Below are 24,096 nucleotides of genomic sequence, written 5' to 3' on the forward strand. Positions count from 1 at the left end.
CATTTCGCACACACACACCTTTTTCCCGTCAGAAATGAGAGTGAAAAGCTCGCACAAGCACTGTCATCACGACCGCGGCACTGTGAGTGTGAGGTGGGTTGCTGTAGCCAAACATGGACGCCAAAATAAGAACCCATCAGCTCACCAGTGCAGCAGTCTTTTGTTTTGTAAGGAACATTTTCTCCCAGAACGCCTCCACGGCTCAGACAGGACACTGATGGAGGAGGATGACGTCACACCTGCAATTCCCACCTGTTGCTCAGAAAACACAACTGAGGTACGGTTTCACAAGAACAGAACCCCCCCCCCCCCCCGGTGCTTCCAGTGTCACTGCATGTCTGCAGGTTTCTGGCCTCAAGAGGAACCACAGGTAAGAAGATCAACACCGGGGCCTGACACAAGATTCCTGAGGACATGGACAACACCAGCAGAGCCTGACCACACCAAAATGTCCCAACTGGCAGCTACCCGGCTAGCAGCTACCCGGCTGCCAGCTAGCCGGCTGGCAGCTACCCGGCTGGCAGCTAGCCGGCTGGCAGCTACCCGGCTGGCAGCTAGCCGGCTGGCAGCTACCCGGCTGGCAGCTACCCGGTGGCGTCTCGCCGACCACACGTGTTAGATTTGCAGCTGCAGCATTCATATCTGCACCAACGCAGCTGAGGAACACGGGAGCTTTGATCTGCAGCTGCAGCAGCACTGGCGTCTGCCAGCAGCCACATTCCTAAACATCCCACTTCCTGAACAACCTCCCGATGCCCTGAAACGGCAGACTCCTCCCTCCCCCTCCCCCTCCTCCCCTCTCAGGTATTCACAACCTCAACTGCAGAAACTGCAGCAGCACAGCAGAATCGCAGGATATTTGAGATGGACATCACCTACCACTAGCCTGTGTGTGTATGTGAGTGTGTGTGTTCTTGTACTTGCTACATACTGAGGACAAGAACACGTATTTAACCAAACAGAGTTTGGAAAGTGAGGACATTTTAGCTGGTCCTCACATCTTCAAAGGGTCTTTGAAGGTCAAGACTTGGTTTAAGGGTCAGGTTCTGGTTAGGGGTTAGGGAATGTATTACATCAATGAAAGTCTTTACAAAGATATAAGTACAAGGGTGTGTGTGTGTGTGTGTGTGTGTGTGTGTGTGTGTGTGTGTGTGTGTGTGTTTGTTTTTGTGTGTGTGTACAGTCTCCAAGCTTTGTTGTAAGCTTGTTGTCATGGCAGCACACATGAAAAACAGCATAAAGCTGCTGTCAGCCAGATCCATGTTGATGATGTCATGACCCAGACAACACAGTGTTGATGATGTCATGACCCAGATACCACGGCAGTGAATGATGTTGGATGACGCAATCAGGACCACAAGGTTCCTTCAACACTTTTCAGCATGTCGTCATCTAAGATGTCAGTTGGCCTTCTCACCTCCACGCTCTCCAAAGATGTCGATCGTCGCAGTTTGGCCCTGCGGAGACCCGGTGGGGACGTGTCTGGCGCCTCGGTTCTGGATGGGGACGAGTCCCCTGAGTCACAGGTCAATGCAGCATCCGGCTGGCTGTCAGGACGAGAGCGTCGGCCATAACGCTTCGCCCCTTTTACAAATTTTGGCTTCTCCTCCTCTGGGACGACTGCAGGAACAAAGACGCTGAAGTTACTGGATAAGGAACGTCTCTGTCACCACAGCCGCAACCACTGCCAGTGTCACATGATCAGGTGCTCTCAGGCAGCCATGTTTTCTGCAAGTGTCAGTTTAAGATTCATTTGTCATTCAGTCGGTGGAAGTGCAAGACAACTTCCTGTGTGGTCTTAGGCTGCTGTTTCACATCATAGAAGAAGAATTGATTTCCTGTCTCTAATATTCGTCGGTCAGAGCAGAGCTGACTGGGACCTGGCAGTCAGTCAGTCAATAACATGATGCGATCAATAACAGGAAAAATGTCAGAGGTTCAAGCTCCTGCGTGTCTCACCTGGATCCAGGTAGCTGCTGTCTTCCTCCGACGTGCTCACATCCAGAGAGCGAGACAAAACCACCACCAAGACTTCTTTGAACTCCTCAAAGTTCACCTGAAGGTCAGAGACACAAGATCCATTTAGAGATTTCTCTGGTTGACCAGCAGGGGGCAGCAGAGCCAGGTGCTTCACTGCTTATTTATTTCCTGTTGATTTCACAACTTTAAGAAAAAATGTCACAAATATCATTTTAACCGCGGCCCCATCAGGGCTGGAGGAGTCAGGCTTGGTGTACTCACTGCCCCATACTGCACCTACACCCTAGCACTGCCCCATACTGCACCTACACCCTAGCACTGCCCCATACAGCACCTACACCCTAGCACTGCCCCATACAGCACCTACACCCTAGCACTGCCCCATACTGCACTTACACCCTAGCACTGCCCCATACTGCACTTACACCCTAGCACTGCCCCATACTGCACCTACACCCTAGCACTGCCCCATACAGCACCTACACCCTAGCACTGCCCCATACTGCACTTACACCCGAGCACTGCCCCATACTGCACCTACACCCTAGCACTGCCCCATACAGCACCTACACCCTAGCACTGCCCCATACTGCACTTACACCCTAGCACTGCCCCATACTGCACCTACACCCTAGCACTGCCCCATACTGCACTTACACCCGAGCACTGCCCCATACAGCACCTACACCCTAGCACTGCCCCATACTGCACCTACACCCTAGCACTGCCCCATACAGCACCTACACCCTAGCACTGCCCCATACTGCACCTACACCCTAGCACTGCCCCATACACAGCCTACACCCTAGCACTGCCCCATACTGCACCTACACCCTAGCACTGCCCCATACAGCACCTACACACTAGCACTGCCACATACTGCACCTACACCCGAGCACTGCCCCATACAGCACCTACACCCTAGCACTGACACCAGGGCGCCTACACCCTAGCACTGCCCCATACCAGGGCACCTACACCCTAGCACTGCCCCATACCAGGGCGCCTACACCCTAGCACTGACACCAGGGCGCCTACACCCGAGCACTGCCCCATACTGCACCTACACCCTAGCACTGCCCCATACTGCACCTACACCCTAGCACTGCCCCATATTGCACCTACACCCTAGCACTGCCCCATACCAGGGCACCTACACCCTAGCACTGCCCCATACTGCACCTACACCCTAGCACTGCCCCATACCAGGGCACCTACACCCTAGCACTGACACCAGGGTGCCTACACCCTAGCACTGACACCAGGGCGCCTACACCCTAGCACTGCCCCATACTGCACCTTCACTCAAGCACTGCCCCATACCAGGGCACCTACACCCTAGCACTGCCCCATACCAGGGCACCTACACCCTAGCACTGACACCAGGGCACCTTCACCCTAGCACTGCCCCATACAGCACCTACACCCTAGCGCTGCCCCATACCAGGGCACCTACACCCTCGCACTGCCCCATACCAGGGCACCTACACCCTAGCACTGCCCCATACTGCACCTACACCCTAGCACTGCCCCATACCAGGGCACCTACACCCTCGCACTGCCCCATACTGCACCTACACCCTAGCACTGACACCAGGGCGCCTACACCCTAGCACTGACACCAGGGCACCTACATTCTAGCACTGACCCCAGGGCACCTACACCCTAGCACTGACACCAGGGCACCTACACCCTAGCACTGACCCCATACCAGGGCACCTACACCCTAGCACTGACACCAGGGCACCTACACCCTAGCACTGACACCAGGGCACCTACACCCTAGCACTGACACCAGGGCACCTACACCCTAGCACTGACCCCATACCAGGGCACCTACACCCTAGCACTGACACCAGGGCACCTACACCCTAGCACTGACACCAGGGCACCTACACCCTAGCGCTGACCCCAGGGCGCCTACACCCTAGCACTGACCCCAGGGCACCTGCACCCTAGCAATGACCCCATACCAGGGCACCTACACCCTAGCACTGACACCAGGGCACCTACACCGTAGCACTAACCCCAGGGCGCCTACATCCTAGTACTGACCCCATACCAGGGCACCTACACCCTAGCGCTGACCCCAGGGCGCCTACACCCTAGCACTGACACCAGGGCGCCTTCACCCTAGCACTGCCCCATACTGCACCTACACCCTAGCACTGCCCCATACCAGGGCGCCTTCACCCTAGCACTGCCCCATACCAGGGCACCTACACCCTCGCACTGCCCCATACTGCACCTACACCCTAGCACTGCCCCATACCAGGGCACCTACACCCTTGCACTGCCCCATACCAGGGCACCTACACCCTAGCACTGCCCCATACTGCACCTACACCCTAGCACTGCCCCATACTGCACCTACACCCTAGCACTGCCCCATTCCAGGGCACCTACACCCTTGCACTGCCCCATACCAGGGCACCTACACCATAGCACTAACCCCAGGGCGCCTACACCCTAGCACTGACCCCATACCAGGGCACCTACACCCTTGCACTGACACCAGGGCAACTACACCCTAGCACTGCCCCATACTGCACCTACACACTAGCACTGCCCCATACCAGGGCACCTACACCCTCGCACTGCCCCATACTGCACCTACACCCTAGCATTGCCCCATTCCAGGGCACCTACACCCTCGCACTGCCCCATACTGCACCTACACCCTAGCACTGACACCAGGGCGCCTACACCCTAGCACTGCCCCATACCAGGGCACCTACACCCTAGCACTGCCCCATACCAGGGCACCTACACCCTAGCACTGCCCCATACCAGGGCGCCTACACCCTAGCACTGACACCAGGGCACCTACACCCTAGCACTGACACCAGGGCGCCTACACCCTAGCACTGATACCAGGGCGCCTACACCCTAGCACTGCCCCATACCAGGGCACCTACACCCTAGCACTGACACCAGGGCGCCTACACCCTAGCACTGCCCCATACCAGGGCACCTACACCCGAGCACTGACACCAGGGCACCTACACCCTAGCACTGCCCCATACCAGGGCACCTACACCCTAGCACTGCACCATACCAGGGCACCTACACCCTAGCACTGCCCCATACCAGGGCACCTACACCCTAGCACTGACACCAGGGCGCCTACACCCTAGCACTGCCCCATACCAGGGCATACCAGGGCACCTACACCCTAGCACTGCACCATACCAGGGCACCTACACCCTAGCACTGCCCCATACCAGGGCGCCTACACCCTAGCGCTGACACCAGGGCACCTACACCCTAGCACTGACACCAGGGCACCTACATTCTAGCACTGACCCCAGGGCACCTACACCCTAGCACTGACACCAGGGCACCTACACCCTAGCACTGACCCCATACCAGGGCACCTACACCCTAGCACTGACACCAGGGCACCTACACCCTAGCACTGACACCAGGGCACCTACACCCTAGCACTGACACCAGGGCACCTACACCCTAGCACTGACCCCATACCAGGGCACCTACACCCTAGCACTGACACCAGGGCACCTACACCCTAGCACTGACACCAGGGCACCTACACCCTAGCGCTGACCCCAGGGCGCCTACACCCTAGCACTGACCCCAGGGCACCTGCACCCTAGCAATGACCCCATACCAGGGCACCTACACCCTAGCACTGACACCAGGGCACCTACACCGTAGCACTAACCCCAGGGCGCCTACATCCTAGTACTGACCCCATACCAGGGCACCTACACCCTAGCGCTGACCCCAGGGCGCCTACACCCTAGCACTGACACCAGGGCGCCTACACCCTAGCACTGACCCCAGGGCACCTGCACCCTAGCAATGACCCCATACCAGGGCACCTACACCCTAGCACTTACACCAGGGCACCTACACCCTAGCACTGACACCAGGGCACCTACACCGTAGCACTAACCCCAGGGCGCCTACACCCTAGTACTGACCCCAGGGCACTTACACCCTAGCACTGACCCCATACCAGGGCACCTACACCCTCGCACTGACACCAGGGCACCTACACCCTAGCACTGACACCAGGGCACCTACACCCTAGCACTAACCCCATACCAGGGCACCTACACCCGAGCACTGACACCAGGGCTCCTACACCCTAGCACTGACACCAGGGCACCTACACCCTGGCACTAACCCCATACCAGGGCACCTACACCCTCGCACTGACACCAGGGCACCTACACCCTAGCACTGACACCAGGGCACCTACACCCTAGCACTAACCCCATACCAGGGCACCTACACCCGAGCACTGACACCAGGGCTCCTACACCCTGGAACTGACACCAGGGCACCTACACCCTGGCACTAACCCCATACCAGGGCACCTACACCCGAGCACTGACACCAGGGCTCCTACACCAACACCATCTTTAATTGCCCCTCGGGAATAAATAAAGTCATCTGAATCTGAATCAGTGAACATGGGTTGGGTTGTACTATACTTTCACAGCCAAAACCCTAGTAGACGTGGTATCCATGCAGCCTGCTTGTGTTTGTGTGGGTGGGGGTACCCGTGCGTAGTGACCGTCTCCCAGTAGTGAGTCCAGCAGCAGTGGCAGGTGAGCCTCCAGGTGTAGTTTCCTGCAGAGCACCGTCAGCTCATCTCGGTCCAGGAAGCCAGTGGATGTTGTGTCACAGCTGTCGAACTCCGCCTTCAACTGGGCGACATAGCGACTGTGCTCCACCTCCTCCATCCCAGCGCATCACGCTGCAGTGCCAACACCCACTGGAGAAACAAAGATATTTAGTGAGGATTAAGAGGTCGTCAAGGCAAAGCATCATGGGAATTCCCATTGGTGATTTATCTGGGGGTTTTTTGTTAATCAATGAACTATTATAAAGGAGGTAAAGATGGCAGTCAGAATCCATCCCTCCTTCTGTCCCCCTCTCCCTCCTCATCCCTCCCTCTGTCCCCCTCTCCCTCCTCATCCCTCCCTCTGTCCCCCTCTCCCTCCTCATCCCTCCTTCTGTCCCCCTCTCCCTCCTCATCCCTCCCTCTGTCCCCCTCTCCCTCCTCATCCCTCCCTCTGTCCCCCTCTCCCTCCTCATCCCTCCCTCTGTCCCCCTCTCCCTCCTCATCCCTCCCTCTGTCCCCCTCTCCCTCCTCATCCCTCCCTCTGTCCCCCTCCTCCATCCCTCTGCCTCTGTATTCCACAACAGAAACAACTCGGTCAGTAACAACGTGGTTCTGGTTAGTAAAAGCGCCTCCAACTGCTTCAAGTCCATCAGGTGAAACGAACTACCGAGTGATTAGTGACTGGTGACCACTGACCAGTCACCGGTGCCGCCGTGAGTCTCGCGAGGTAACGAAGCTTCACCATGGGAACGGAGTCGCGAGCCGCAGGAACAAAGAGCTCGCGGGTCCTCAAAACACGTACGACCACGAACTCTGCCCACTCCTGCTCGGTACCGCCGGTTAACCTCGCAGCTAGGAAGTTTGTCAGTCCGGTGACGAAAATAAGTTACCGATAAGTTCAGAGCTTGACTAGTTGTGAGTTTTTTACCGCTGGAAACGCTGAGCCCTCCGCTCCCGATGCCCCGGTAAAACTTCACGTTTCCTCCATCAATGATTCCACAAGCACCGGACGGTTTGCCGTTATTCTACCACCATGAAACGAGAGTAACGGGGCAGAGTGCCTCCGACCGGGAACCGCTCGCCATACGAATACCGCTACTTCCGGTCTGGGTTAGCAAAATAAAGCGTGTTTAAATGTGCAACTCAGGGAATTCACTGTGGTGAAGTGAAACCACAGGAACATAAAGAGGCTACATACACATTTTAAGTATTATATTATTATTATTATTGTTATTATTATCATCGTTACTATTATCATAACAATGATAATAGTAACGATGATAATAATAATAACAACAACAACAATAATAATAGTTAAACTAAGGGGGTATAAATCATCTCAAACCAACGACACGGACGGGTGAAGAGGCTCCTGTCAACTTCCTCGATATGAAGAAGCACAAACTCGCTGAGCGGCTCTAAAGTTACTGGCACTGGCTCAGACCAGCGCTTACTGGAATTACTGGGAAACGTAGCACAGGCTTGATGTCTGCAATCCTCCTTTAAACTCGGAGTTGCTGATTTGTGAAGAGTAAAGCCTCTGTGCTGCTTTTTCTTCCTGTCTCGATGAACATGCCCAGGCTGTGCTTTATTTTGAAATGAATCATGTACATTTTCTGGTTTGTAGTGCTTCGCCAGCTGAGTGAACGATGATGCAGTGTAGAGTTCCACCGCCAGAGGGCGCTGACAGACCCAGTCTCATTTTCCGACTGCAGACCGCGGAACAGGGCGAAGAAATGGGCGTGGCTGTGCGGCCGAGGGGCGGGGCAGGTCCGTCGGTCCTCTGACAAAAAGCTTTCCAAAATAAACGCACTGGAACTTCAGTTGACAAATTTGAGTTTTGATCCTGGGAGATCCGTCAGCTGAGACTGACACCACAAGAAGACCTGAAGCTCCTGAGTGACGTTTAGTTCACGTCTGAAAATGAAAGCAGCAAATATGGGGATTTTACCTGAAAGGTGAGGTGACAGCAGCAGATGTGCTTCTTCTCCAGGTGAGAGATGAAGTCCAGCTGAGTTGGGGCCAAGGAGCCCAGGAGGCCCAGGAGCCCGGGAGCCCAGGAGCCTGGGAGGCCAGGAGTCCAGAAGGCCAGGAGGCCCAGGAGGCCCAGGAGCCCAGGAGGCCAGAAGGCCAGGAGGCCCAGGAGGCCAGGAGCCCAGGAGCCCAGGAGGCCAGGAGGCCAGGAGGCCCAGGAGGCCCAGGAGCCCAGGAGGCCCAGGAGCCCAGGAGCCTGGGAGGCCAGGAGTCCAGAAGGCCAGGAGGCCCAGGAGGCCCAGGAGGCCCAGGAGGCCAGAAGGCCAGGAGGCCCAGGAGGCCAGGAGCCCAGGAGGCCAGGAGGCTCAGGAGCCCGGGAGGCCAGGAGGCCAGGAGGCCCAGGAGCCCAGGAGCCCAGGAGGCCCAGGAGGCCCAGGAGCCCAGGAGGCCTTATCTTTTTCTTTCCCTTCTTCTCGTCCCTTCAGACTCCTTGATGCTGAAACGAGCCTCGAGTGGGGAGGCAGGATTTCTGGATTTTGACCTCTGCTGGACTGAGCAGGACAGAACCAAGCCAACCACCTGAGATACTTCCTTCCTGAACAGTTTCCTGTTGGTTCAGGGTTCGACTTCACGTCCAGACAGAAGCGTCGCGTCTGCTGAGGACTGGCAAGAAGACAGAAATACACACCGACCAGACGAGAACGATGACGTCACTGAGGAGCCAGCGCGCTCAGGAGAGCTCAGCTGGCCTACAAACACAACTCTTCTCCTCATAAATATTTGATTTGGAATAACAGATATCTCAAATACAAGAATAAATCTATTTACTTTGATGGCTGGGTGAAAAATGGTATCTTGATGGTGACACAATTGTTAAATAGAGATAGAAATTTATTGTCGTACACAGAATTTTTAGGAAAATATGGGATTCCAGTTACTCCAAAGGAATAGCTACTGTCTTTGATGCGATGCCTTCAGGGATTTTGAGTCTGGTCCGGGGATGTGAACCCTTAGATGGAGGTCTTCATTTCACATCGGCCACAACGCTGGGAGGCTCAACCCTAACCGATAGGAAGTTACATTACATCAGGAAACATCAATTCCCTCTATTAAGGCTTTCTGGGAAGCAAAAATTCAAAACATTGAATGGAAATTAGTATGGACTACAAATAAAAAAATGTTGTGTCACCAATAAGAAGAACTAAAATTGTTCATAGGGTTTACCCAGTCAAAAAATACTGTCAAGATTTAGAGGAATGGATGAAATGTGTGTACTTTGTAAAACTGAACCAGAAACTGAGATTCATTAATTTTACCATCGTCCTTACGTTCAACTGTTCTGGATGGATTTGGAGAGATTTGTGAAAGACCGAATGGGAACCACGGTTTAATATGAAAGACATTATTTTGTACTTTGAGAGAAGTTTTGAATGCAAGGTGATTTTTTTTTGTTAAACCTTTTTATATTATTTGGAAAATTTCATGTGCACAAATCAAAATGATTTGGAAAAAAACACGTTTTCAACAATTTTAATGGAATTCAGACATGATATTGGGGCACTGGCAGGACTCAAGAACCAAAAAGCAATCACAACCGTGCAAATATGTGAAGCCTTAGGAATTCTAGGATGTAGGACATGAACTTGTCAGAGATACCCTGACTATTTTTTCTTTGTAAATGACTGCACATTTGTAAATAGTGCGGGATGTGCTGTGTATTGCATGTGTCGTGAAACAAAAACATGAAGAAAAAATAAAAAAGACGACCGACAACAAGATCGAAACTCTTAATTCCCACAGCAACTGAAGATATCAGGAGAGCCCGCCCTGCATAGTGAGGAAGTCGCGACTGTGATTGGCGGAAGGCTATGACATCAGAAGGGCGTGGCGCGGAAGACGCTCTGAAACTTTGAAACTCGCCGAAACAAGGAGACGCAGAGGAGGGAGACGCTGCCGCAGGTGAGTTCACGTTAGTCAGCTGATTACTACCTGGGATGACACGACGCTGTGGTCGTCGACACGGATCGTTTCCGAGCAGCTCGTTGAATCCCCGAACTCAAGACCTTCGGATGTGGACGTAGTTCTCACACCAGGGTGTGAAAGTAACTGTGTGTGTGTGTGTGTGTGTGTGTGTGTGTGTGTGTGTGTGTGTGTGTGTGTGTGTGTGTGTGTGTGTGTGTGTGTGTGTGTGTCTGGCTGGCTGGCTGGCTGGCTGGGTGTGTGTGTGTGTGTGTGTGTGTGTGTGTCTGGCTGGCTGGCTGGCTGGCTGGCTGTGTGTGTGTGTGTGTGTGTGTGTGTGTGTGTGTGTGTGGCTGGCTGGCTGGCTGGCTGGCTGGCTGGCTGGCTGGGTGGGTGTGTGTGCGCAGTCATGGGGAGCCAGGCCTCGTCGCCAGAGGGCGCTCATGTGGTGGTGGTCGGCGGTGGGTTCGGGGGCATCGCCGCCGCTCAGCAGCTGAAGTCTCGCGGGATTCGTTTCACTCTGATTGACGTCAGAGACGCCTTCCATCACAACGTGGCGGCGCTGCGAGCGTCCGTGCAGCCCGGTATGCCCCCCCCCCCTTTATTTAGAAGAACCTTTGACTTGAAGATATTCTTTAATTTCTGAGCAGAAGCATTAAGTTTTTAATTGATTTTAATTTCGTGATGAGTTTGTTTGTTTTTCATTTATTTTATTTTCATATTTTAACAAAACGTCACAACAAAATTACAAAATATCAAATCTATTTTTTTCATGTTTGGATGTTTAAAAATGTCTCATCTGATTCTTTGTTTCTATAAATTTGACTCCATTCTTTTTTTCTGTCTAAACTGAACTTTTATAATAACTTGAAATAACGCGTTCTTTTATTTTACGTTTCAACAACTGTAAACCAAGAAGTGTCGTCTGCGATAGAAGAATTTCATCAGCCAATCATAAGCAGCCTGCTATGTGACCTTTGACCTCCCATAGGCTTTGCTCTGAGGACCTTCATCCCATATGCCAAAACCTTCGGAGACAGTTTTGTTCAAGGTCGAGTGGAGCGAGTCGATGCCGACAGACAGACAGTCATCCTGCAAGGAGGGAAGGTACTACTCTAACTGCTAGCTGGAGCAGTACTACTGCCAGACATGATACCAGTAGCAGTAACTTCTACTGCGATTCAGCCCTCGACTTTGACGGAAAGGTCAGGGGTCAAGTGAAGGTGGACAGGAGAACAGATAAGGAGTCAGGAGAAGAGGACGGCGGCGCTGAACCTGATGACACTCACTAACCAACGTGATGAAGCGACGGCCATGTTGCTGACGTGCGTCTGCCTCATGGAACTACAATGTTCTGTAGATGGACTACAGAACGGCCATCTTAGATCCTTCAGCTTCTTCGTAGTAAAAATAGAACTCCATTACTGAGGTGGAACTCTGATAAAAGCTGTCAGTAACAAAGGGGACAGGAAATGATGTCACACTGAGAATGTATACTCCTCCTGTCAATCACATTTCTCCTAGTTATTAGTGGGAAATGATTGACAGGTGAAAGACTGACAGGTGTGTTGGTCTCCTCATCTCCGGTGACATCATCTCTTCATTCTCAGTTTCAGCATCAAACATGGTGGTTCTGGTTCTGGCTTCAGTTCTGGTCCAATCTGTGATGAACAGAACCCAGATTCACCTTTGCTAGACAGCTGTTCTATCAAAGTAGAGGAACAAACCTCCCTGGAGGCTCACGTGTGTCTGATGATGGTGCTGATTGGTTGTTGTGGTGAACAGCTGATCCAGTACTCCCACCTCATCCTGTGCACTGGGACCGATGGACCCTTCCCTGGGAAGTTCAACACCATTGCATCATACCAGAGCGCCATTCAGACTTACGAGGATTTTGTCAAACAGGTACCATCATGAATACATTAACAGCTTGCAGGGACTCCAACACACACTGTGTGTGCGTGTGTGTGTGCGTGTGTGTGTGCGTGTGTGTGTGTGTGTGCATGCGCGCTTGTGTGTTTGTGTCAGGTTCAGTCTGCTGACTCTGTGCTGGTAGTGGGTGGAGGGTCAACCGGTGTGGAGATGGCAGCTGAAGTCAAGACAGAGTATCCAGATAAGAAGGTGATCAGTTTTGGACACCATGACCTCTGACCTTTGGCCATCATGTTCGCTGACATCTCCTTTCATCCTGTTCAGGTGGTTCTGATCCACGCCAGGATCGGCCTGGCCGACTCAGAGCTGCAACCCAGTGTGAGGCAGCAAGCCAAGGAGGTTCTGCTGGAGAAAGGGGTGGAGTTGCTGCTGGGTAAGGTGTGTGTGTGTGTGTGTGTGTGTGCGCGTGTGTGCACGCAATAAAGCAGAGCTTTTTGTTTCAGGTCAGAAGGTTTCTAACCTGTCAGAGCTGCAGCTCAACATGACCCACAAGAACATGGTGGTCATTACGGATAAAGGAACCAAACTGACCACAGACCTGATCATCAGCTGCACCGGACTCAAGGTCAACTCAGCCGCGTACCACTCGGGCTTCAGTGAGTCTCATCAACCAATCAGAGATACCGACCTTAAAGGCCATCACGCCACAGGATTCACTTTACGTTCATTCAGGGTTTTCTGTGTTGCTGCTGCGACCACACACTCATCAACCTCCAGATATTTACCCTCCTCTCAAGAGAAGAGCAGCAGCATCATGACTCAACAAGCAGCTCACTGTCTCATGCTTGAGGAGGTCCCAGGGGCGCCATCGTATCTGGGTCATGACATCAACGTAGATTTGACCATTTTAATTGTAATAAATGGATCAAAGGTTATGCTGAAACAATGTTGTGATTTAGACCAAGTATGACCGTGATTTGTCGGGTCCATCACCATGACAACAAGCTAACAACCTTTGAAATTATGGTTTCTGAATGGAATTCTGATCGAGCGCAGGAAGTTGCATTTGAACAATTTCAGCAAAAATGTCTTTGTTCCTTTGTTCTAAAAACATCAGAGAGGCCAAACTGGCAGATTCAACTTCAGCACCAGGAGGGGCGGCGTCCTCGTCTGAAGACACTCGTGCTCATCGTCTTTCCTAGGGAAGCGTCACTCTGCTGCTGCGGTGCTGGTGATGTCATCTAGATGTGACAGATATGTGTCATCAGACTGAGACATGAATATGTTGACCTGCTGGTGGCGCCACAGGACCAGTGCTCTGCCCTCAGTGTCAGTGACGCCTCATCAGTCACAGAGCTGTTAATCTGAGCTGTTCCTTCCCAGCTGGCAGCCTGGCAGCCAACGGCGCTCTCAAGGTGAATGAGCATCTGCAGGTAGAAGGCTTCTCCAACGTTTACGCTGTAGGGGACTGCAACAACATCAGGGAACCCAAGCTGGCGTACCATGCCAGCCTGCATGCTGCTGTCGCCGTTAGCAACATTGCCAGCAGTCTGAGTGGGAGGCCACTTACTTCCTATCGCACAGGTAAGCACCCCACCTGATAATTGCTGGTTGCCAGGCAACACCATCCTCACATGATAATGCTTTTTGCAAGGTAATGTGACCATGTTGCTGGCGATGGGCCAGGACGACGGCGTGGGGCAGTTCAACGGGCTGCGCCTGCCGCGGTGGCTGGTGGCTCTGGGTAAGAGCCGAGATCTGCTGCTGTGGAAGAGCTGGAGGGAGATGCAGCAGAATCAACCCCACTGAGGCGTCGCCGTGGTTACGCACCATCATTACATATTCAGATCGTTTGTTTACACGGGACTGAAATGATTTCAACTCGATAGACATGTTTACTCCAGACTCAGTCCTGTCATCTTTGCTTCAGCACCGGATGAGTCTCGTCCGGCAGGATTCGGTTCTGTTTGTCAGTTAAAATCTTGTGCTCAGATGTCAGCCAATCAGCTGTTTCCAACACCAGGAGGAAAGTAACTTGGAAATGGCAACGAGTCACTAAATAAAGCAGATTGTGAACCAAATATTGTAGAAGTGACTACGTATAGAATCTTTGAAGGCCAGACGACGACGGAACCCCACCCTGAAGAACTCAACCTCAGAAGGGGAAAAATAAAAAATGGTGACTTTATTCGTATCTTTTTTCCAAAAGAAATAAAATTTGAAACATGGAAACCCTGCCATCATCACACCTGCTCGCGTTTCCTTCAAAACAAAACTAACAACTTTGGTGAAACAGAACTGGAACTCTGGTGCAGAACAATGGTAAAATTCATAAATATTCATTTAGTGATCGAGATGAGTGACATCATCATCAGAGGAGGAGGAGGCGACGGCTTCCCTGGACCTCAGATTCAATCTGTCATCGATCAGAAGCACAACTCATTTCTCAGCTGAACATCTCAGATGATAAGAATCCTGTTACCATGGCGACCTGACACACTGGCCACCACTTGCTTCCTTGTTTGACTTCATCTTGATAAGTAATGAAGAGCTCAAGTGAAGCTTTGTCACTCTCACACCTTTAGACAAACATGAAGCCATTAAAAAGCTCCACAAGTCTTCAGGTGCAATCAGTCAAACTGCAGAAGTCAGATTCAGGTGAGACGAGTCGATTCAAGAATCATTCAACGTGTCAGCAGCTTCCAGATGCTGGCGTTGCCAAGAACCTGGTTTTAAAGCCCTGCCCTTCCTGAATGATCACTAACCAGTTCCTGAAGGTCGAGTGCAGACATAATGAACCAGTGGGCGGAGCTTTAAAGATCAGCTGTCACCTGATCAGATCCTGGGGAGAGGTGTGGCAAACCAGTACGAGCAGGTGGACTGGTTTCATGTGCACAGCATTTCCAAGGAGATGAAAGTGTCTCAGCTGAGACGAGATGCCATCTGACGTGGGTGAGTGATCCATCTTCACCGCTCCAAGGTGATGGATAAATAATTGAACATGAGGTCCAAACTGATGCAAGGGTCCGGGCTGACAGGAACCAGGACTTTAGAAGTCAGGTGGAAACACTGGGATCCAGAATGTACAGAGGTCAAAGGTCATTGTTTGCCGCTGTGAAATCTGCCCCTCTACTCCATCTTGGTGTCCTTGTGCTTGGTGCAGCGGCTCAGGTATGTATGGTAGAAGAAGTTGGAGAAGAGCAGCAGGTAGCTGAGGTACATGAGCACCGCCCAGGCGATGTTGTCCAGGTGTGAGGGACAGTCGCCGTGCTCCAGCCACAGGTACACCAGCCCACTCACTGTCAGTCCCATGGCCATCTGCAAGATCTGAGTGCTGGTGATGACCATGGCGAAGGATCGGGGCACATGCATGCCAGCAGCGCGTGCCACATAGTAGCTGTACATGAGTGCATGAACGCTGTAGTTCATGGTCATGAACCAGCCGCCACCCGCCACCATGTCTTTGTAGGAGTACCAGGAGTAGAGCAGCACGGTGATGTGATGGTACCAATGCAGGAACAGGAGCTTCTGCTTCCGCAGCACGATGAACGCTGTGTCACCTGCAAACAAACCATACGGCAGATTGGTCAGCTGACTGCAGGGAGAGTGAACGGGTGCCCGTGTTCCATGTGTGGATCTGAACCCACCCAGCTCTGGACCTTTGCTCAGGACGAAGGCGTAGGCCCAGAACTTGCTGACAGGTCCATGGTAGAAGCTCTGGTCACAGATGGACCTTCTGAAGCCGCTGCTGCTCAGGACATGAAACATGTAGGATGCGGTGCGGGCGGCGCCAACGATACTAGACAAGAAACGTGTAGGATGAAGGCAGAAAGAAACTTCCTACAGTTAAGAGTCACTGAGATGACTGGCGCTGCGTCCTCGCGCTGCAGGTTGGCGCTTGCAGCGTTTCACGGCGCAGCTCCAGGACACTGACAATCTGGACCAGAGAAAACAGTCTAGTGCACCATTAGCTAGCCTCATGTCAGCGGCTAACTGGACCGGTTCTCCTTGCGATGTCTGACAACATGAGACGTGAAATTAATGAACACCAGTAACGGAGTACAAGAGCCAGCTCACGTATGGGGAGCGCGGAATGTAAGCAGAAGACCAATCTTGAATAAGTCCAGCAGAGGGCGCTGACAGGACGACCGTGGCAAGCTGCGGTCAGTGGTGAGCACATCTGTTTCAAGCTGATTGACAGCTCTATTGTTCCTACAGAATTGCAGGTGTGCCCACACACACCTGAGCTGTGATCATCTTACATGTGTTACCATGGTAACAGTGTGTCAGTATGTGGTCACCAATGTGTAAAAAGACTGAAATATTTGCTTCATGTTTATCATTGCAGTGGATTGCAGCGCTGCCGTGGACACGTCCGCACAAGCGTTGATGTTCGAGACTGAAGTCTGGTTGGAGTGTTTGTCGGCTAAAGCACGTCCACGCTGCTCAGGTACCTGAGTCTCTCATACCTGAGTTCTGGCCAAACCGAGGAAACCAAACCGACTCCATCAACTCAGGATGAACCAACCGTGTCAGAAGGTGGATGAGCCAACATGGCCGCCTCCAAACATCCTCGCCTCACAATGCTCATATTAAAAGATGTGCTTTACCTGAAGAGGGCGAGGCTGAGCGACCAGAAGATAAGCGGTTGCCGTAGGTTCATTTTGGGGCGGGGCCTCATGTAGTGCTGACCTCCAAACACCAGGGCGGCGTACAGGGCACTGAACAAAATGGACACACTCCTGCAGGTGACAGTACCAAGAGAACATTCAGAGGCTGTTCAACGAAGCTGGGGTAATCACCAACTGGCAGGTGGAGAATGTTCGCCAATCGTCCAGACGGCATTACTCACAAATGAGACACGCGCAGCCGCCATCTTTAAACACTACTGTTACGGCGCTGCTAGCCAACAGCTAACAGGTGCAACAGTGGACCTGCCACACCAGGTGACAATGCAGCCAGGAGCCACGTTTACGCCGCACCAGTCTCCCTCCCACACCGCAGTGCACTCCATTACTTGTGTTGCAATAAAACTCACCATGGAATGCAGTGTCGCTGTACATGGCGTCCAAGGTTCCAACCCAGCCGCATGCATGTAAACTGAGGCAAATTTGACACCGAACCGGTCCATCTGTCACGTGACGATGCCCGGCCCTCCAGGTGGGAGCTGCTGGTTAAAGAGACCCTGAGGGGTTTCAGGAGGGCGTGTCTGTGGGCGTGTCTGAGCTAAACCTGTCTCATCACAAAGGTGACGTCACTGAACAGGACTCACCTGTATGTTCTTAAGTTCACACCCCCTGCTGCTTGAAGAAAATCGCACCATTTGGATAATACCGGATTTTTTAAAACATCAATATCATGACGTCAGCACGTGCGGATGTGTCTGACATCACTGGGGACCGTCAAACGAACGTGACCGCATGACTGGTTTACGGTTGCGGTTCCTACGGGTCAGGATCCTCATTCCACATGAAGGCGGTTTCAAGTCTCGGCCGAACCTCCGGGGCTCCCGGTCCAATTATAAATAAGCAGATATTAATACGGAATTCGAAGCGCGTCTGTCCGGAAGTGCCAGGTGAGTGTTGGTGTGTGTGAGCGGGCCCGGGGTCCCGGTTCGGTTAGGTACCAGTTCGCCTGCATCCACCGGATCGCTCCTCTCTCATCGAAGCGCCGTTCGAAGCCGAATTCCGCCAGCGGGAGGAGCAGCGTCCGGTTGTCCTGCATCACGTCACTCGCCGGTGGGACGGCTCGGTGCGGCTTGGCTCCTCCGCCTGCACTTCCTGGGCGCTCACGCGTGTGGCTTCACCTGTGTCCGGCCGTTTTAAAGCTTATCTCCAGGGGCGTGGTCTGTGAGCAGCCGCCTATTCCAGCAGCTGAGGTAGAATTAGCGATGTGCGCATGGGGGGAGCAGCAGGCCCCGCCCGCTCAGACTACATTTAAACACCGCGACATTTCCGCCATTAGCCCGCAGTTGCAATCGAGCTAACAAAGGTGGCGTTTGTGTACAGGAGACCCTCCTTCTGTAGTCTTGATGGTCAGCACACGCAGGTTCTTCTCTGCTCATCTGCACAGAACCAGAACCAACGCAGTGCTGAGTAGGTACCGAGCGTGTACTGAATGTGTACTACTACTACTAAACGTACTCCAACAGAGGTTCCAGCTGTCTGCTGATGAGACATATTCCTCCTCCAACTGGATGAGAGTGCTGATATCAGAGGCTCCGCCCACTTACTCATTTTCATATATTAATTCGATTATTCAGGGTGTTTGATCAGTGATCAATAAATCAGTATATAGATCAATAACTGGTACAAAATGGATCGTTTTATTGTGACCTCAGAGTTCACCAGATGAACTCATCCAGTGAAACCAGTTCAGACTCATCAACATATTCCAGCAGGTGTGTTCCTGCCTCCATCTGATTGGCTGGTGTGTGGGTCCGCCCGTGGGCAACAAAATAAAAAAATCAAAGTCGTTCTTGGGCTGCACGGTGGAGCAGTGGTCCTCACTGTGGCCCCCAGCAAGAAGGTTGTGGGTGGAGCAGTGGTCCTCCCTGTGGCCCCCAGCAAGAAGGTTGTGGGTGGAGCAGTGGTCCTCACCGTGGCCCCCCAGCAAGAGGGTTGTGGGTGGAGCAGTGGTCCTCCCTGTGGCCCCCAGCAAGAAGGTTGTGGGTGGAGCAGTGGTCCTCCCTGTGGCCCCCAGCAAGAAGGTTGTGGGTGGAGCAGTGGTCCTCCCTGTGACCCCCCAGCAAGAGGGTTGTGGGTGGAGCAGTGGTCCTCCCTGTGGCCCCCAGCAAGAAGGTTGTGGGTGGAGCAGTGGTCCTCCCTGTGGCCCCCCAGCAAGAAGGTTGTGGGTGGAGCAGTGGTCCTCCCTGTGGCCCCCCAGCAAGAAGGTTGTGGGTGGAGCAGTGGTCCTCCCTGTGGCCCCCAGCAAGAAGGTTGTGGGTGGAGCAGTGGTCCTCCCTGTGGCCCCCAGCAAGAAGGTTGTGGGTGGAGCCCCGGCTGCAGCACGGGGTCTTTCTGGGTGAGTCTCCATGTTCTCCCTGTTCCTGCTGGGTTCTCTCTGGTACTCCAGCTTCCTCCACAGTCCAAAGACATCAATTGGGGACGAGGCTGATTGGTTCTCTAAATTGACTGTAGGTGTGAATGTGAGTGTGAATGGTTGTTTGTCTCTGTAGGTTGGCCCTGCCATGGACTGGTGACCTGTCCAGGGTGAACCCCGCCTCTCGTCTGTAGATGCTGGGATAGGCTCCACCCCCCCGCAACCCTTACTAGTGAGGATGGACATGTCACCATGGCTTTATGAGGACTAAATATATGATCTTAACATGATTGAGGCAGAAGTCTGGAGTTTCACACTAATTTCTCTTTCATATTTATTGATGTGAATGATGATGTATTTTCATGTATATATTGGTTCTGTCAGTGCTCTGAGCCACTGCACCAACATTTCATGAACAAACACATATACATATACATGTATATATACACATACATATATGTATATATACATGTATATGTATATATACATGTATATGTGTATATACATGTATATGTGTATATACATATACATGTATATATACATATACATGTATATGTATATATACATATACATGTATATATACATATATGTATATATACATGTATATGTATATATACATATATGTATATGTACATATACATGTATATATACATATATGTATATATACATGTATATGTAAATATACACATATGTATATATACATATATATGTATATACCCATATGTAAATTATAGTATAAATTATAGTGATAGTCCATTTGTCTTGTGGGCGGTCCTATCCGACATAACGCTACGTATATCTTACGTCACCTAAGCGATGCGGAAGTCGGAGTCACCGTGGAGAACGTAAACTAATGTCAAGCAACCGCCTAAAACACGAGAGAATCCCGCAGAAGAGAGAAAAAGGAGGGAAGTTAGTGAGCAAAGACACTCGGCGGACTCGCCGCCTCCGGCCGCGGTTCACCACCAACTTATCGGCATGTAACTAAACTTAGCTAGCCGTTACTGGTACTCACGGTTACTCCGTCCCGTTACACCCTGCGTCGGTTCGCACTGTACCACCTCTGTTACCGTGAGATGCACCGGCAGATCGAGTCCAAGGCCGCCTTGCTGTTGCTGAGCTGCGTGGGTCGATAAGAAGCTGCCAGCGCCACGACATCCCGGAGGTAAGTGGACGTGACGCGGAACTTGTTTACAAATTATGTGATTTCAAAAGTTCCTGCAGATGTATCAGAGTTTCTCAACGTCGGGGTCCGACTCAAGGTTGTTCCAGAGTAACTAGCTACTCCCGGTTAAATCGGCGCGTCCGTATTTCAACCACTGACGTGTTTTTTGGTAAAAAAATTTCCACTTTTCCAACCTTTGCCTGGTGGTGGAGTTTCCTCCGAACCTCCGCCCGCCCTGCTCAGTCCTGGCTGGACCGGCAGGAGGAGAGTCTTCTGGGAAATTCGACGTTACCGCGACGGGCGAGCTTCCTGCCACTGTTAGCACACGCCGAACTGAGAAGTAACTCGTCGACGTCCAAGAACGTGTTGGGCTTTGGTGAAAACTCTGTGCAGCCTGAAGAACGAAGAGGTTGAGTTGAAACCTGGATCTTTCTGAGGGGGGTTCGGGGGAGGAGAGCGGGGGTCCGAACAGGGGAGGGCTGCAGGAAAGCATCTTTCTGTTCTACATCTCCGCCAGGAGACAAAGCAGCAGCAGCAGCAGCGTTGGTATGATTTCCCGTGACCTGTGTGGGTCCAGCAGGACCCTGGAACGGTTCTTGACGCGGTTGTCTGGAGGCGTCTGCTCATCAGTGATGAGGGATGCGGAAGGTTGAACGCGTGTCCGTTTAAAGAGTTCAATCAAACGCAGATTGGTGTATTTCGCTTCTACCTGGAGCTCAGAAATGAGGTGAATCGCGTGGAAGCTTCTCCCCAACACCAGCAACACTCACCACGTCAACCACCTCACGTCTGCAACCTGACCTGCAATGATGATTTTTATTCTCACGTGAGAAGACCAAATCAGCTCTGGGTTGGAAACAGGAAGTGGAAGTCCTCTCATTTTACATGAATGTAATCGTCATGGCTACTACTCACACCTGAGCTCACCTCCTCGCCATCCAAACCTACATCAGATGTTTGATCCCCGTGTTACTGACGCGTCATCTGTTTTAAAATGGATGGACTGTTGGACATGAACTCCAGCGACTTCTCCTGTCGCTTCCTGTCGTCCTGGCCACCAAACACATGAAGGAAGAAGTTGGACAAGTGAGGCTGAACTGGTCTTCAAGCTGGTGAGAAGACTTCAGTCACTGGTTTCATCTTAACTGGTTTTAAGGGCAAGTTTTCATGATGTAGTAAAGCTGCATGTTTTTTATTGGTGCTGCAGCAAAGATGGAGGACGCGATGGTCGCCGACCCCTGGCTTCACTCCACCAATCAGGTAACGTGAATACAGGATTTACTTTGTTGTCTTTGTTCACTTCAAGTCAACAAACTGATGTTGATCAGCAGACACATCCTGGGTGACATCATCCCCGCGAGAGGCACACGCCTCATCTGACATCATGATGTAACATGTATGTTGTATGTTTTGTAGCATCGGGAACTTGCATGACTCCAAAGGTTTCCAGCGACATTCAGAACCATTACAAGTCAGCCTTTAAAATCCCCACGGTCCGTGAAGGCAGCACACTCAGCACTCTTCCACGTTATGCTGTATGGCTGCAAGACTTCTGGTTAATCACCAAACCATGTGATCTGTTGTTGCCTTCACTTGGCAGTTCGTCAGTAAAGAAGAGCAACAACACCTTTGACGATTAACAGAAACAAGATGAGAGAACGTCTGACAGCTCGCGCCACTGTGTTAGGTGGAGGGTGATGATGTCAGAACATTTCACCCAACCAGACCGTAGTGCTTTGTGACATCACTGTTGGGGGCGTGCATAAAGCCTCAGATTTGAGGTTGTGTTTCATTCTCAGATAACACAACTGACTCAGTGTGTCGCCCTGATCCTGGACACGTCTGACCACCCTCCTCTCCTCCCCACCTCCTCTCCTCCCCACCTCCTCCCCTGCTCTCCTGCTCTCCTCCTCTCACCTCACCTGCTTTCTTCCTCACCTCTTTGCCTGCAGATCAGGTGCCTGCCATCTGTCAGAACTGCTTTGCCATTGGTTGGAGGAATAGTGTCGTTGGGCTGGGGAGGACGGGATTGGCCGGCAGGCTGCTGAGAAGAAAAAGGCGGGGACAGTGCCTGAGTAATCAGGAGGAGGAGGGGCGAAGAGGAGGAAGGGGAGGAGCTGTAGGAGGGAAGTTGATCCACGATGAGTGGACTCTGCAGCAGACAACAAGTGTTCAGTGAGAGAGAGAGGAGGGCGAGGGAGGATAAAACAAGGCTGAGAGAGAGAGAGAGAGACGGGACGAGAGAGGAGACGGACGTTACCATGGCAACTCAGGGGACGTTTCTGCAGCAGTGAGGACACACAGGTAAGGTTACAGCTGCTATGTTTGTGGTTCTGCATATGTGTTGTTCTTAATGTGTGTGTGTGTGTGTGTGTGCGCGGGGGAATCCTATTAGCAGAGTCCAGGTAAAGTAGCTGTAACTACTAATCAGCACCACAGCACACACCACCTGCTGCAGCACCTCTTCTCCTATAGCTATATCCAAGTTTACAGGTGAGAGCTCAGCGTTGCTCAGCTTGAAGGTGTGTGTGTGTGTGTGTTGTACAATGAGGGCAGAGTTCAATGTGAGATAAACTCGGTTTCCAGTCTGGATGTGGATCCTGCTGCTGTTCAACAAAACTCGATAATGTACAAGATGTGAAATATCAATACTGCAGTATCTGGTGATACTTCCTCATGTGATACACTATCAATACACTGGTACCAGTTATTGATATTTTTATCACTGCAGCTCCTGTTATAAACAAGTCGCCATTTTCGCTGGTCACTATGACAAATATATTGTGTATAAATCATATTGTGTGTGTGTGTGTGTCCTCTATGCTACGACACACTGCACTTTGTTGGATATTATTTTCGTCTCAGTGTTCAGTTTCTTGAATGATAACACGCGGTTCCTCAACAGCAGATATCCTGGTGTGTGGTAGATGGATTGTCTCAAATATTACAGAATTGCTGTATCAAAATACTTTTGTCATTGTACCTGAAGTATTGTGATACTGTTGTTATTATGAGCTAAAAGTTTTGAGTTCCTCTTTGAGATGATGCTGACGTCTCTGCCGCTGAACAAAGACATGTATCAGCTGTAGTGTTCCCAGGGGACAGAAACCCACGTCCCACAACCATCACCTCATTGTCTTCACTGAGTTCAGCTCCATGGAACTGGTTCTAAAGTGAAACCTCACCAGATGAGGTCCCGCTGTGTCTTCAGGTCGTCAGATTAGCATGGACAGTAGGGTGACTGTGATGCGGATGGACGGCGGCGCAGCAGACCTGCCAGATTCCAGACACCTTGAGTGATGCTTTAATGGTTGGTGCACGTTTCTCTACAGGAAACTTCCACCAAACCACCACTGCAGTGTTTGTAAAGCAGCACCCCCTACTGGTGGCTGGAGACATGACACAGTAGCAACAGCCTGTCATTCAGAGCATCCTAAGGAACAAACATGAGGTCATTGGGCAGCGTTGTGGGCGGTTGGATGACACAGATTCTGATTTAGAGTATTGG

General features: G+C 51.8%; 4 protein-coding genes across 15 annotated transcripts in view; 2 read left to right on the top strand and 2 right to left on the bottom strand.

The window, feature by feature from the left end:
• The window catches only part of ninl (ninein-like), a 32,322-nt gene extending 24,655 nt beyond the window's left edge, over positions 1–7,667 (bottom strand). For 5 of the 7 annotated variants that reach the window (XM_086180604.1, XM_086180607.1, XM_086180605.1 and 2 more), the window contains exons 1-4: positions 7,506–7,667; positions 6,513–6,727; positions 1,960–2,056; positions 1,418–1,620 (exon numbers count right to left, since the gene is read on the bottom strand). In XM_086180604.1, coding sequence (XP_086036730.1) covers positions 1,418–1,620; positions 1,960–2,056; positions 6,513–6,695 — 483 coding nt within the window. In that variant the 5' untranslated portion in view covers positions 6,696–6,727; positions 7,506–7,667. Of the gene's footprint in view, positions 1–1,417; positions 1,621–1,959; positions 2,057–6,512; positions 6,728–7,244; positions 7,443–7,505 lie in introns of those variants that run through there. The other 2 variants (XM_086180601.1, XM_086180602.1) reach the window with 2 other exon arrangements.
• A 2,759-nt stretch (positions 7,668–10,426) lies between these two features.
• aifm2 (AIF family member 2, ferroptosis suppressor) lies at positions 10,427–14,643 on the top strand. Of its 3 annotated transcripts, XM_086180658.1 has the most exons (10): positions 10,427–10,510; positions 10,918–11,094; positions 11,502–11,617; positions 12,296–12,415; positions 12,539–12,631; positions 12,707–12,815; positions 12,886–13,038; positions 13,500–13,613; positions 13,766–13,966; positions 14,037–14,643. In XM_086180658.1, the coding sequence occupies exons 2-10, from the start codon at positions 10,920–10,922 to the stop codon at positions 14,189–14,191; spliced, it is 1,236 nt and encodes a 411-aa protein (XP_086036784.1). In that variant the 5' UTR covers positions 10,427–10,510; positions 10,918–10,919; the 3' UTR covers positions 14,192–14,643. The 3 variants fall into 3 exon arrangements, with proteins under 3 accessions (XP_086036784.1, XP_086036786.1, XP_086036785.1); XM_086180660.1 differs by lacking the exon at positions 12,296–12,415; XM_086180659.1 differs by lacking the exon at positions 13,500–13,613 and having other exon boundaries at positions 14,037–14,642.
• Positions 14,538–18,238, bottom strand: LOC147247056 (very long chain fatty acid elongase 6-like). 4 transcript variants are annotated; one of them, XM_086180664.1, is made up of 5 exons: positions 17,655–17,977; positions 17,421–17,549; positions 16,993–17,124; positions 16,030–16,181; positions 14,538–15,942 (listed from the first exon to the last, which is right to left on the bottom strand). In XM_086180664.1, the coding sequence occupies exons 2-5, from the start codon at positions 17,471–17,473 to the stop codon at positions 15,512–15,514; spliced, it is 768 nt and encodes a 255-aa protein (XP_086036790.1). In that variant the 5' UTR covers positions 17,474–17,549; positions 17,655–17,977; the 3' UTR covers positions 14,538–15,511. The 4 variants fall into 4 exon arrangements, with proteins under 4 accessions (XP_086036790.1, XP_086036789.1, XP_086036788.1 ...); XM_086180663.1 differs by having other exon boundaries at positions 17,421–17,552; XM_086180662.1 differs by having other exon boundaries at positions 17,421–17,567.
• Positions 18,239–22,668: 4,430 nt separating this feature from the next.
• The window catches only part of LOC147247057 (uncharacterized), a 36,373-nt gene continuing 34,945 nt past the window's right edge, over positions 22,669–24,096 (top strand). Inside the window, exon 1 of the mRNA XM_086180905.1 lies at positions 22,669–22,892. The gene's annotated coding sequence lies outside the window, so the exon portion shown is untranslated. The remainder of the gene's footprint in view (positions 22,893–24,096) is intronic.

This window comes from Aulostomus chinensis, chromosome 16 (genome assembly GCF_037954235.1).
Source record: "Aulostomus chinensis isolate RoL2024-O1b breed Wild chromosome 16, RoL_Achi_v1.0, whole genome shotgun sequence".
NCBI classification, from domain to species: Eukaryota; Metazoa; Chordata; class Actinopteri; order Syngnathiformes; family Aulostomidae; genus Aulostomus; species Aulostomus chinensis.

Bases quoted from the DNA above. Each gene is read 5' to 3' on its own strand.
- aifm2 (XM_086180658.1), top strand. From the start codon at position 10,920: ATGGGGAGCCAGGCCTCGTCGCCAGAGGGCGCTCATGTGGTGGTGGTC. The intron at 11,095-11,501 runs GTATGCCCCCCC...GACCTCCCATAG, and splicing joins GCGAGCGTCCGTGCAGCCCG to GCTTTGCTCTGAGGACCTTC. The intron at 13,039-13,499 runs GTGAGTCTCATC...TAAAAACATCAG, and splicing joins CGCGTACCACTCGGGCTTCA to AGAGGCCAAACTGGCAGATT.
- LOC147247056 (XM_086180661.1), bottom strand. From the start codon at position 18,106: ATGCAGGACAACCGGACGCTGCTCCTCCCGCTGGCGGAATTCGGCTTC. The intron at 17,125-18,008 runs GTACCTAACCGA...TGTCACCTGCAG, and splicing joins CGGTGGATGCAGGCGAACTG to GAGTGTGTCCATTTTGTTCA. The intron at 15,943-16,029 runs GTGGGTTCAGAT...GTTTGTTTGCAG, and splicing joins GAGCAAAGGTCCAGAGCTGG to GTGACACAGCGTTCATCGTG.